The sequence below is a fragment of the Lampris incognitus genome, chromosome 19, assembly GCF_029633865.1.
Source record: "Lampris incognitus isolate fLamInc1 chromosome 19, fLamInc1.hap2, whole genome shotgun sequence".
In the NCBI taxonomy this organism is placed as follows: domain Eukaryota; kingdom Metazoa; phylum Chordata; class Actinopteri; order Lampriformes; family Lampridae; genus Lampris; species Lampris incognitus.
Window position 1 is genome coordinate 992,268 of NC_079229.1, and position 12,407 is coordinate 1,004,674.

The window sequence follows — 12,407 nt, forward strand, 5'->3', positions numbered from 1 at the left end:
ATGAGAAAAAAAATCTGGTCTTTACAGCCGCCCTCGCTGCTCTGCACTGACACAGAACATTTTGTCTGTACCCACTCATCAGCCAATCAGGAGGGTTCTTCAGAGAACTATCACAGGAAGTAGAATCCATTCATCTGGACACGTTTATTGAGAGAAACGTTTCATCATCATCTAAGGGCCCTGACACACGAGGGTGATGGTCGGCCGTCGGCCTATGATAGGCCGTCGGTGAGCGTCTGTGACTCTAGTTTTTGTGGTGTATCCCACACTGTTGGTACTAGTCGCACCCCTGTTGGCAGCTTTTCGGCTGATTCAGCATGTTGAATTGGCGGCGAAGCCTGTCGGTGCGAGAGATCACTCTGATCGGCTGTTCAGCTTAGCGAATCAGGGCTGTGGGCTGTAGTCTTTGCGGTGTGTTCAAGTGCTACTTTCTGGCCCAGACAGCAGGCGAAGTGAGGTGACGCAACAGTTGGACTTCATCGCCACTAGTCGGTTTGGTGTGTCTGGGCCCTTAGACAGCATGTTTTCAAACTATAGCTAGCTCTTGCTAATGTCTGCCCAGGATCCCTTACCTCCACTTAAAGAGTATATTTAGAAGTGGTGTGACTTTCAGAATGAAGGCATAGCAAAGGGTTCAGAGATAACCCATGTCTGAGTTTTTGGTTAGGTGCACTATAAGCAAACTCCTGGTTCTGTATAAAGGAATGCACAACATTACATTTATACCCTTGTACAATGTGAACATACAATTTGTAAAAGCAAACCATGCAGCTTGGCTGATATGCAGGAGAAGGGTGGATGCTGCTAAACGCTTCAAACCATGCAGCTTGGTTGATATGCAGGAGAAGGGTGGACGCTGCTGCATGCTTCAAACCATGCAGCTTGGTTGATATGCAGGAGAAGGGTGGACGCTGCTGCATGCGTCAAACCATGCAGCTTGGTTGATATGCAGGGGAAGGGTGGATGCTGCTGCATGCTTCAAACCATGCAGCTTGGTTGATATGCAGGAGAAGGGTGGATGCTGCTACACGCTTCAAACAATGCAGTTTGGTTGATACGCAGGAGAAGGGTGGACGCTCTGCATGCGTCAAACCATGCAGCTTGGTTGATATGCAGGAGAAGGGTGGATGCTGCTGCATGCTTCAAATCATGCAGCTTGGTTGATATGCAGGAGAAGGGTGGACGCTGCTGCATGCTTCAGACCATGCAGCTTGGTTGATATGCAGGAGAAGGGTGGATGCTGCTGCATGCTTCAAACCATGCAGCTCTTCAGAATGTTGGATAACATTGGAACACTCCTTTCCGATGTTCAGAATGTGTGTTTGTGTGTGTGTGTGGGGGGGCTTTGAGTCAAATCTTTTGCAATTTTTCGAAACCGACATTCTGAAGTCCGCTCCCACTTCCAGCAGTGGCTGGTCTTTGGTGTGAAAATGAGCACATCGTCAGCAAAACATCTGCTCATTCTTCACGCAGCTCCTTCTGCCGCCGTGTTTACTGACTGCTCACCGCTCTCCACCAGTAGATTCGTGGAACACCTCTCCAAGTGTTCACCTTTACCTGTATTTGGTCAACTCTTCATGTAACAATTACAAACCCCTCCTGTTTATAATCCAACCCCTCCCCATGTCATCCTGCTTCCTGCCCCACCGTCGACTTCAGCTACTTGGGAAAGTTACTGTATGAATGACTCTGCTGCCTGACATGGCTAGACAGCGAGTTCCACCAACTAGTCTGTCAAATGCTTAACACACACACACACACACACACACACACACACACACACACACACACACACACACACACACACACACACACACACACACACATACCTGTCTGTGTGCCATCCCAGTGGGCGACAAAGCCCTTGTATGTATGGGACACATCAGAGCGGAACTTGATCCAGAGGTTGTTGCTATGGGATACCACATCTGGGGGCACCTGAACGGAACAGAATCTACCGAGCAACGGGGACGTCTCATAGCCACCATCTCTGTGGGACAAAGTTAAATACTCATGTAATTTTCATTTGAGAACAATGGCAGTGCCTTTAGTTTGCAATCTGCAAACAATTATTTTTTAATCACCTGTGAGACATCACAGACATGTCCTTATTCACAAAATCACAGACATGTCTTTCTTCATAAAATCACAGACGTCCTTATTCATAAGATCACAGACATGTCCTTCTTCGTAGAGAGTCAAACTTCACACCAGAACCACCAGGATGTCACTCCTACCTAAAACCACCATGGGCGCCAGGTTTGAAACTCTATATTGTGTCAAGATAAAGACCCAGTTGAGATATTAATGCATTACACATGTCAGTGTGTCTGTTATGAAGCTAACTGACACCAACATCAACATGTTCACAACTATAACAGTATTTTAAACGGGTTAAACTTCAGAGAGACATGGCGGAAGTTGAGCAGCAAAACAGAAACAGTGAAAATATTACCCGAGACACCAACGGACAACACACACTGCTAATCGGACCAAGGCAACAAGGCTACATAACGGGGGACATGTACAAAAAGAACTGACAGTAAACAAATACTGAAACAGTCCCAAACAACGACCATTAAACTGTTTAAAAACAGTATTATAGTTGTTAACATGTTAATGTTGGTGTCAGTTAGTTTCCTAACAGACATACTAACATGTGTAATGCATTAATAGCTCAGCTGGGTCTTTATCTTGACACAATATAGAGTTTAAAAACCAGCGGTCATTTTGACCTCCCATGGTCATTTTAGGTAGCGCTTATTCCATCCATCCATTATCCCAACCGCTTATCCTGCTCTCAGGGTCGAAGGGAGGCTGGAGCCTATCCCAGCAGTCATTGGCGGCAGGCGGGGAGACACCCTGGACAGGCCGCTAGACCATCACAGCCCCCCCCCCAAACACACACACACACACATTCACACCTAGGGACAATTTAGTGTGGCCGATTCACCTTATAACTTTTTTTTTGTGCAATTGAACTAAAACTGGCTGCACGGTGGTGCAGTGGTTAGCGTTGTCGCCTCACAGCAAGAAGGTCCTGGGTTCGAGCCCCGGGGTAGTCCAACCTTGGGGTTGTCTCGGGTCGTCCTCTGTGTGGAGTTTGCATGTTCTCCCCGTATCTGCGTGGGTTTCCTCCGGGGGCTCCGGTTTCCTCCCAAAGACATGTAGGTCAGGTGAATCAGCTGTACTAAATTGTCCCTAGGTGTATGTGTGTGTGTGTGTGTGTGTGTGTGTGTGTGTGTGTGTGTGTGTGTGTGTGTGTGTGTGTGTGTGTGTGTGTGTGTGTGTTAGCCTGGTGATGGCCTGGCGGCCTGTCCAGGGTGTCCCCCTGCCTGCTGTCCAATGACTGCAGGGATAGGCTCCAGCCTTCCTTCGACCCTGAGAGCAGGATAAGTGGTTTGGATAATGGATGGATGATCTGAAACTTATTCTAATGCAAATATATGCAATTTTAGGAGCATTCAGGGAGCGGCAGGTCTGACCTTTTTTTCCACAAAGTTAATAAACTTTGAAAATCCAAAAGAGACGAAATGACACCCTTGGTCGTTCTAGTGTTAAATAGCCTGGCTGTTGAAAGGTAAGTCTTTAAACATGATAGGAACACTTCCTCGGCTCTTACCTGATCTCCACATAGTCCCTGGCACAGGAAGGAGGGGAGCCTTCCAGGTCAAAGTCAGTGAAGTTGAGCTTGATCTGCATGCTGAACTCAACAGTTATCTTAAAGATGCATACTCTGTTGGTGGGGTAGTTGCTGGGGTAATTCGGTGAACTGAATGACCCCATGGAGGAAGTAAAGGTCCCACCGCAGTCTGGGGAGGGAGTCAGCAAGAGGAGAAATGGGAAGGGGGGTTAGGCTGAGGACACAGGGGGCTGTTGAAACTGTGCCCATGTTAGTCTTGAGAAAAGATTAAAAGCATTCCAGTCCTCATTGAGCTCCCTGTGAGTCCTGCATAACATCCACAATGTCTCGAAAAGGTCACGAGGCTTACAGGACAGTAAATGAATAGTGTTGCCTGGAGTAACTGGACCCATGTGAGCTCGTCTGTGTAGACAAAAGTCTCAATCGGCGGGCAATGCTTTTTTTTTCTTTTTTTTTTTTGTCAGCAGGTCGTGGTGAGCGATACAGCCCTAAGTTCACCAGTTTCAGTATTTCACCAGGCAACTGGATCTCTAGAATAGAATGGGACCTGCTGATCCCATTCTATTCTAGAGATGACTACCCACCAAACAGACCGGACGACTTGACAACATTACTGCTCACATACACCATCTATTACATTTTCGCTGCTGGCTGGCATTCCAATCCAGTTCCCATCTTGCTGTGATTATGCAGTGGTGTGATTTCATGCTAGTTACGGGGCTTCCTGTACAGTCTCACCATGTGTTTTCACATGCTAGCCGGCAAGGCATGCTTAACCATGGGGGCCAACAGGGTTATAACCGCCAATCAAAGCACTTTCTTTCTTTGGGGGGGGGGGGGATCCCCCCCTTTTCTCCCCAATTGTTTCTGGCCAATTACCCGACTCTTCTGAGCCATCCCAGTCACTGCTCCACCCCCTCTGCCGATCCCGGGAGGGCTGCAGACTACCACATGCCTCCTCCGATACACGTGGAGTCACCAGCCACTTCTTTTGACAGTGAGGAGTTTCACCAGGGGGACGTAGCATGTGGGAGGATCACGCTATTCCCCCAGTTACCCCTCCCCCGTGAACAGGCGCCCGACCAAACAGAGGAGGTGCTAGTGCAGCGACCAGGACACATACCAACATCCGGCTTCCCACCCGCAGACACAGCCAATTGTGTGTGTAGGGATGCCCGACCAAACTGAAGGTAACACTGGGATTTGATCCAGCATTCTCCATATTGGTAGGCAACGGAAAAGACCGCCATGCTACCCAGATGCCCATCAAGGCACCTTCTTAATACCAACATGCCTCATAATCCATTCTCAATCTTCGCACGTGGAGGAGTGGTAAGCTCACTCGCGCAACAGAAATAGGGAATCTAGAATTCTACATCAACTCTTAATGGATTAAAAGACACCAATAAGATAAAAAGTTAAAGTACGTGTTTGGCAAAAAGTAAAAGTTTGGTTGCTTTTGTTTTATCAAAATAATTGCTGACTAAGAAACCACTCATATCCACTCCTTAACAGATTACGACTACATTCACGCCAGTCTTCATGATCCATTTATTTCTGCCGACTACTGGGTGGTAACTAACTAAAGGGATGTTATTGCTCCCCATGACCACTTATCTCCGCGATGAGACGTCTGCATTCACAATGTCAGTACAGTTCTGCGAGGCGGTCCTTGGTGAATGTACCTGAGGTTGCATTGATGGAGATGTAGCTGGCGGAGAATCCCTCAAAGGAGAGGTTGGAGTCAGATACAAACAGCAGCGTCAGCAAATTGTCAGTACTGGTGATGGATGGAGGGACTTCACGGCCGCAGTACCTGGAGGAACACACAGGGGAGAAAAAGAGAATTCGAGTCGATTAGTTCACAAAGCAGAATTACAGAGCAGTAATCCATCTTGGAAACAAGAAGGGGAAGTACATCCATTTCTGGGCTGAAATCCCTCTGTTAGTACTGTTAAACATAGCGTCGCTTGCCAGTGTAGCACTCATCAATGTCGATTTTGAGAGGTTTGGTGATGCAAGAAACAAAAACATAATGCACAAATTCAAACAGAATACCAAGACATGGTGTCTGACGGTGTTCCGTACCTGCCAACTTTGGTTCCTGTTTGGACCGTGCCGTTATCATACACCTCCACGTAGTCAAAGTTACAGTTGGAATATTCTTCCAGGTTGAAGGAGTCAAAGGACAAACGAATCACATTGCCAGGGGCAACATTGATGTACCAGGTGCAGTTGGCACCATGGGGGTAGCTGTTGGGGTGGCCGGGGCTGGTGATGATGCCTGATGGTGCGGTTAGGGTTTGACCACAGCCTGGCATTGAAAAAAGTACATGGATAAATTGGGTAATCAGTAAATTTTGGCAACAGTAAGCATTTTTGGAAATGATGACTGGGAATTTGAAGATGTATTCAAAATTCAAAACTGCGTGCAGCATTATTTTTGCATTATGGACTTTTTGTGCCTAGAGGATTTTTTTTTTGTGATTTTGATATACTCTAATGATCCCCGTAGGGAAATTACGCTCTGCATTTAACCCATCCTAGCTGTGTAGCTAGGAGCAGTGAGCAGCCGCCATGCAGCACCCGGGGACCAACTCCAGTTGGTCTTGCCATGCCTCGGTCAGGGCACAGGCAGGAGTACTGACCCTAACATGCATGTCTTTCTGATGGTGGGGCAAACCTGAGCACCCGGAGAAAACCCACCGCAGACAGAGAGAGAACATGCAAACTCCACACATAGGACGACCTGGGATGACCCCCAAGGTTGGACAACCCCAGGGTTTGAACCCAGGACCTTCTTGCTGTGAGGCAACAGTGCTAGCCACTGTGCTGCCCTAAAAGCGTCTTTTGTCCATGAATGTCTCCATGGACAAAAATCATTGTATTTACGATGTGTATACCTTCTCGCTCAAAAATGTTGATCCAAGTCTGAAAACGATGGATTTGAATTGATATTGTCTGATAGCTTAAGTTCTGCACTCGGCATTGGAGTCCGAAGTGAAATAGCATGTACTAGTGCATCAGCACAGAACTACATACCCCACAATCTCTTTACCAGTTCACTTACCCTCCATGGCAGAACCATAAGAAGCCGCAAAGCCGCGGTTGCTGAGAGAGGCGTCAGTCTTGAAACGGATGTATATGGAGCGCTGGGTGGACTGGAGCAGCGCTGGGATCTGTGACCCGCAGAAGGTCCCCAGCAGAGGAGAGCTGGACGTGGAGCCATCCCTGACCTGAAAGGGATCGGGACAGGAAGAGAGAAAGCAAAAGAATTATGCAAAAGTATAAAAAGTTATGGTAGATAGGAATGTCCTTCAGTGTGACCTGCTTCTGCTTCACAGGGATTTAGATCCCCAACAAAATACTTTTTACCCAAATTTTTAAGGACATTTTAGATTAATGTAGGCATGGGAGGTTGACTGACCAACCTTTGTTCATGTTGTATAGTTGCAATTGACTTTATTGTTTTTCACTATAACTAGAAAGAACAAAACAGCAAAGGCAAACTCCTCTTGTTTGTGTCACCAACTTTCATTTTATTTTAGCAGTAAGTGTTGAAAGGCCATTTGATGGTGTAACAACTTCTTTCTTCTTTCTTTCTTTCTTTCTTTCTTTCTTTCTTTCTTTCTTTCTTTCTTTCTTCTTTTGGCTGCTCCCTTCAAGGGTCGCCACAGTTGATCATCTGTTTCCATCTCTTCTTGTCCTCTGCATCTTCCTCTGTCACGCCAACCACCGGCAGGTCCTCCCTCACCACATCCATAAACCTCCTCTTTGGCCTTCCTCTTGCCTGGCAGCTCAATCTTCGGCATCCTTCCCCTAATATACCCAGCATCTCTCCTCTGCACATGTCCAAACCATCTGCTGTCCTCTCTCTCATTCACGCATATGTACTCCATCTTGCTCCTACTGACTTTCATTCCTCTTCTCTCCAGTGTATACCTCCACCTCTCCAGGCTCTCCTCATCCTGCACCTAGCTGTCTCCACAGATCACAATGTCATCCACAAACTTCATAGTCCACGCAGACTCCTGCCTGATCTTGTCCGTCAACCTGTCCTCACCATTGCAAACAAGAGAGGGCTCAAAGCCGATCCTTGATGTAATCCCACCTCCACCTTGAACCCATCTGTCATTCCAACTGCACACTTCACCACTGTCACACTTCCCTCATACATATCCTGCACCACTCCTACATACTTCTCTGCTACTCCCGACTTCCTCATACACCGACTTCCTCATCTATTACTCTTTCCCATATCTTCATGCTGTGGCTGATCAACTTTATACCTCTGTAGTTGTTATAGTTCTGCACATCACCCTTGTTCTTGAAAATCGGTACCAGTATGCTTCTACACTCCTCAGGCATCCCCTCACTTTCCAAGATTATGTTAAACAATCTAGTTAGAAACGCCACTGCTGGGGGGTGCCATGTGATGATGGCTGAGTAAGAGATGTGTTTTTGCTGAGCTCTCATTCCCACATGACTTTAATTATATTATTTGCAATTTAATTTGTGCCTATCAGCTTATTATACTAACACACTGTCATACGAACTAGTGGCAAGAAGAAAAGTGTCCCTTTAATGACAAGCAATGTCGAAAAAAAGAAAATTCAGGCATGGAAAACAATGCCTGCTCCGGCTGCTGGCCAAACAACAAACTCTCAGTAGAAAAGCGATGAACCTCCGCCAGCTATGGACACCCCAGCTCTGATCCATGACCATGAAGTAGGTAGCTCAAAAATTTAGCTACATTATAGAAGAGAAACTTTCTAAGACCTTGGGGACTCTGGAAAGAATATCCACAACTTTAGAAAAGCAGTCCAAATGTATTACCAAGGCAGAGCAGCGAGTATTGGATATGGAGGACACAGTGACCGGACTGGAAGAAAGACTCACCAAAGTGGAGAAGAAAATTATTGAAACGACTGATGACATGGAGGATGTGGAGAACCAAAGCAGAAGGGACACTACTCACGTCCTCAATTTGAAAGAGGGTATGGAAGGAAAACGTCCTGTACAGTTCTTTGAATCTTGGCTGCCCACTGTGCTTGGATTAGACGTGAGCCCTGGTACCAAAAGGCATATTAAAATTGACTGAGCCCACTGTAGCTTGGGACGGTGGGGGGCAGGGGCAGTGATTATCAGACTTTACAACTCCAGGGACAAGCCAACGATAATGGCAGCAATGAGGGTTGAGCTTAACCTTGAATATCAAGGACAGCAGATTTACATTTATCAGGACCTGCAGTTTGAGAGAGGTGTCGTGTCTTCAACAGTGTGTGTCAAGCTCTAATTGACAAAGGTATCCATTTTAACCTGCACTTCTCCATCACACTGAGCGTGAGTCGCAATGGTATGGAGTGCAAGTTTGAAGCACAGAGAGATGCAGAGAATGTTCTCAACACACTGGGATAGAGACGGTCAGAAGGCGCATCCATCCATCCATCCATCCATCCAAAGACTGTGGCTTTCGTTTTATTTTAATTGGAGATCTTCAGGGCCTCAACTTAGTAAGGCTTGGGTAAGTTTCTTCAATGATACAGAAGCTATCCTATCTTGAGACAGCAATTCAACATAAGACTAAATGGTTTCAATGCCGACTTTGTTCAACTGTGCTTTTTCTCTCAAGTAATTTTTGCAGTGTGATGCAGTCGCATATGTATGGTTCATTATTCTAACATATCGATAGCAAATGAGAGGCCCTTTTTGACTGATGACATGCAGAAGCTGTGTGATGATTTATGTGGTCAGAATGAAAGCAGCCATACTAACGTGTACGCTGGCTCTGCCAAATGACGGAAGCTAAGCAGGTATAGACTTGGCTAGTACTTGAATTGAAGACCTCCCGGGAAAACTGAGTTGCTGCCGTAAGTGGTGTTGGTGGGCCAGTAGGGGGTAGTCTTCCCTGTGGTCCTAATAAAAACAACAACAAATGTCAAATCCCAATGCCCCGGTGCAGTGACGGGGCTCTGTGCTGTAGGAGATGCCGTCCTTCAGATAGCAGATACATTTGGGCCTAATCTGGGACACTTAGTATTTACAGCTGAGTTACGGCATTGGCAACTGTTGTGTGGGCCAGATGTGGCCCAAAGGTCATAAGCCAGCCCTGTGTTGGGTTATAGCAAGTGTTGTGTGTGCCAGACATGGTCCAAATGTAATGAACCGGGCTGGACTTGGGTTACAGCACATACTATGTGGGCCAGATGTGGCCCAAGTGTGGCTGAGCTGAGGCAGCCACACTCACCAGAGTCAGCGCGATCATTCAAGGCCAAATGTGGGCCATATTTGGGCCAAAGATTCTTTGCTATCTGGGGATGAGATGTTAAACCGGGGTCCTGACTCAGAGGTCGTTAAAGATCCCATGGCACTTATCACAAAGAGTAGGGGGTTCCTCAGTGTCCTGGCAAAATTCCCAAACTGGCTCTCTCCATCTGTTCACCTAATCATCCCCCCATGTAATTGGCTCAATGATTCCTCCCTCTCCACCTCAAGCTGCTGTGTGGTGAGCGTTCTGGTGCAGAATGGCTGCCGTGCATCACCCAGGTGGGTGCTACACATTGGTGGTGATTGAAGTGAGTTACCCCCTTTACTGTGAAGCACTTTGGGTGTCTAGAAAAGCGCTATATAAACGTAATGTTGATGATGATTATTGTTATTATCAACATGCATATAATAATAATAATAATAACTCTGTTGTGGGGGTGGGAGAATGATATGGAGGTAGTTTTTGTTCTTTCTCCAGAAGCGATTACTCGTTTTAGCAGCATGTGCTCCTATTGTACCACCCATTGGGTAGCTCTTAGTTTTATTTTGGATTTTCATAGCCTCTATGCTCTGTTGCTACTTTCACATTTGCATTGTTCTTTGGACATGAAGAAGGTTCTTGTTGTTTTCCAATCAGTAGGAGATGGGCATGTTTTTGCCAGCACAGTTCATCTGCCAAATCATAGTGAATTGCACAACATTTTTTGTAATTGGTTGTTTCTTTGTTTGAAATGTTGGAGTACTTTTAAAAAGTACTCCACATCATAAGTAAGGCAAAAATCATTACACTAAATGTCAAAGGTCTTAATCATGTGGTGAAGAGGCATAAAATACTTTCCATGTGTAAAAAAGATACAAGTCATTACTAGGTTACTGTACAGGGAACATGTTCTTATAAGAAGTGCTTAGGCCCCAAATACTCTTGACAGCTCGTTTTACTCCAAGTTACAGGCCGAAATATCTTCAATTTGCCCACCTTATGTAATACTTGGAGGAGATTTTAATTGTTGTCTGGCTCCAGAAATGGATCAGAGCCCACATAAAACCCCATCTCCCTCCAAAATGGCTCGAGTCATAAAGGAGCTATGTTCAGACCTAGGCCTACTGGATGCATGGACAGTCATCAATCAGTGAGAGAAAGACTTTAGATTTTTCTCTCGCCCACATCATTCTCTCTCAAGAATTATTATATTTTTGTCTCAAAATTAATTCTAGAAAACACCAAAAGCCTGTTCTATTAACACATCTGCCCTTTCAGACCATTCTTCAGTGACGATTGAACTCCTACCACCCTACTATCATCATACAGAGCGGAGGTGAATCAACTGGCAGCGAGATGCAAAAACAACAACCTCTCCATAAATATAAGAAAAACTAAGGAGGTCATTATTGACTTTAGAAAGACCAGCATCCACCATGCCCCTCTGACCATCAATGGTATGGACGTGGAGAGAGTCAGCAGTGCTAAGTTCCTGGGAGTTCACATCACAGAGGACCTCTCCTGGTCCTCACATGTCACTGTGCTCTCCAAGAATTCCCAGCAACATCTTCACTTCCTGCGGCGTCTGAAGAAGGCGAGTCTCCCCCCAGCCATCCTCATCATATTCTACAGAGACACCATAGAGAGCATTCTGACCAGCTGTCTCTCTGTCTGGCATGGGAACTGCAAGGCCTCCGCCCGCAAGGCCCTACAGCGGATAGTGAGACAGCTGGACAGATCATAGGAACTGCTCTCCCATCCATCCAGGCCATCTATGATGCGTGCATGGTGTACCTGGAAGGCTCTCAGCATCGTGTAGGACCCCACCCACCCTTCCCACATCCACTTCACCCTCCTACCCTCTGGCAGGAGGTACCGAAGCACCCGTGCTGCCTCCACCAGACTATGCAACAGTTTCACTCCTCAGGCTGTGAGGTTCCTCACCAGCCTGAAACGCAGACCTTCCACAAAATGACTTTTTGACCTTCTGACTCACTGTCCGTATCAGGTGTGCTTGTGGTGTTTAGGTCAGTGAAGAAGTTCTTGTTTTTAATGCACTTTTTGTTTTTAATATGTATTGCGTGTGATTTGTTTTTATGTGGCACTGAGGTCCTTGTGAAACATAATTTCATTCCCTTGTATGCATGAGACATGTGTATGAGACAATGACAAATAAAAGCAGTCTAAGTCTACTATGACCCCCTAGACATTTGCGCTTAAACCCTTAAACTTCTTAAATGCTTAAACTTCTTAGCAATCCTAAATTTTTAACAATGGAAACTTTTTTTACTTCCACAAATGATATACCTGATGTTTCTGCTTCTACCCCATGGGAAATGGGCAAAGCCTTCTTGAGGGGGGCTATAATCTCCTACGCAGCCGCAAAGAGAAAAAGTACATTACAAAACCATCTAGAGCTTGAACAGCAACTATAAACCTGGACAGAGATTTTAAAACCACTCCCTCCAAAGCTGTGTTAAAAAAAAAACTAGAAGCAGGGGTGCCTCGGCTGATTCC

General features: G+C 46.1%; 1 protein-coding gene across 1 annotated transcript in view; it reads right to left on the reverse strand.

The window, feature by feature from the left end:
- The window catches only part of cubn (cubilin (intrinsic factor-cobalamin receptor)), a 217,937-nt gene that overhangs the window by 118,813 nt on the left and 86,717 nt on the right, over window positions 1–12,407 (reverse strand). Inside the window, exons 20-24 of the mRNA XM_056299826.1 lie at window positions 6,714–6,879; window positions 5,732–5,957; window positions 5,329–5,459; window positions 3,623–3,812; window positions 1,830–1,990 (exon numbers count right to left, since the gene is read on the reverse strand). Of these exons, the coding sequence (XP_056155801.1) occupies window positions 1,830–1,990; window positions 3,623–3,812; window positions 5,329–5,459; window positions 5,732–5,957; window positions 6,714–6,879 (874 nt within the window). The remainder of the gene's footprint in view (window positions 1–1,829; window positions 1,991–3,622; window positions 3,813–5,328; window positions 5,460–5,731; window positions 5,958–6,713; window positions 6,880–12,407) is intronic.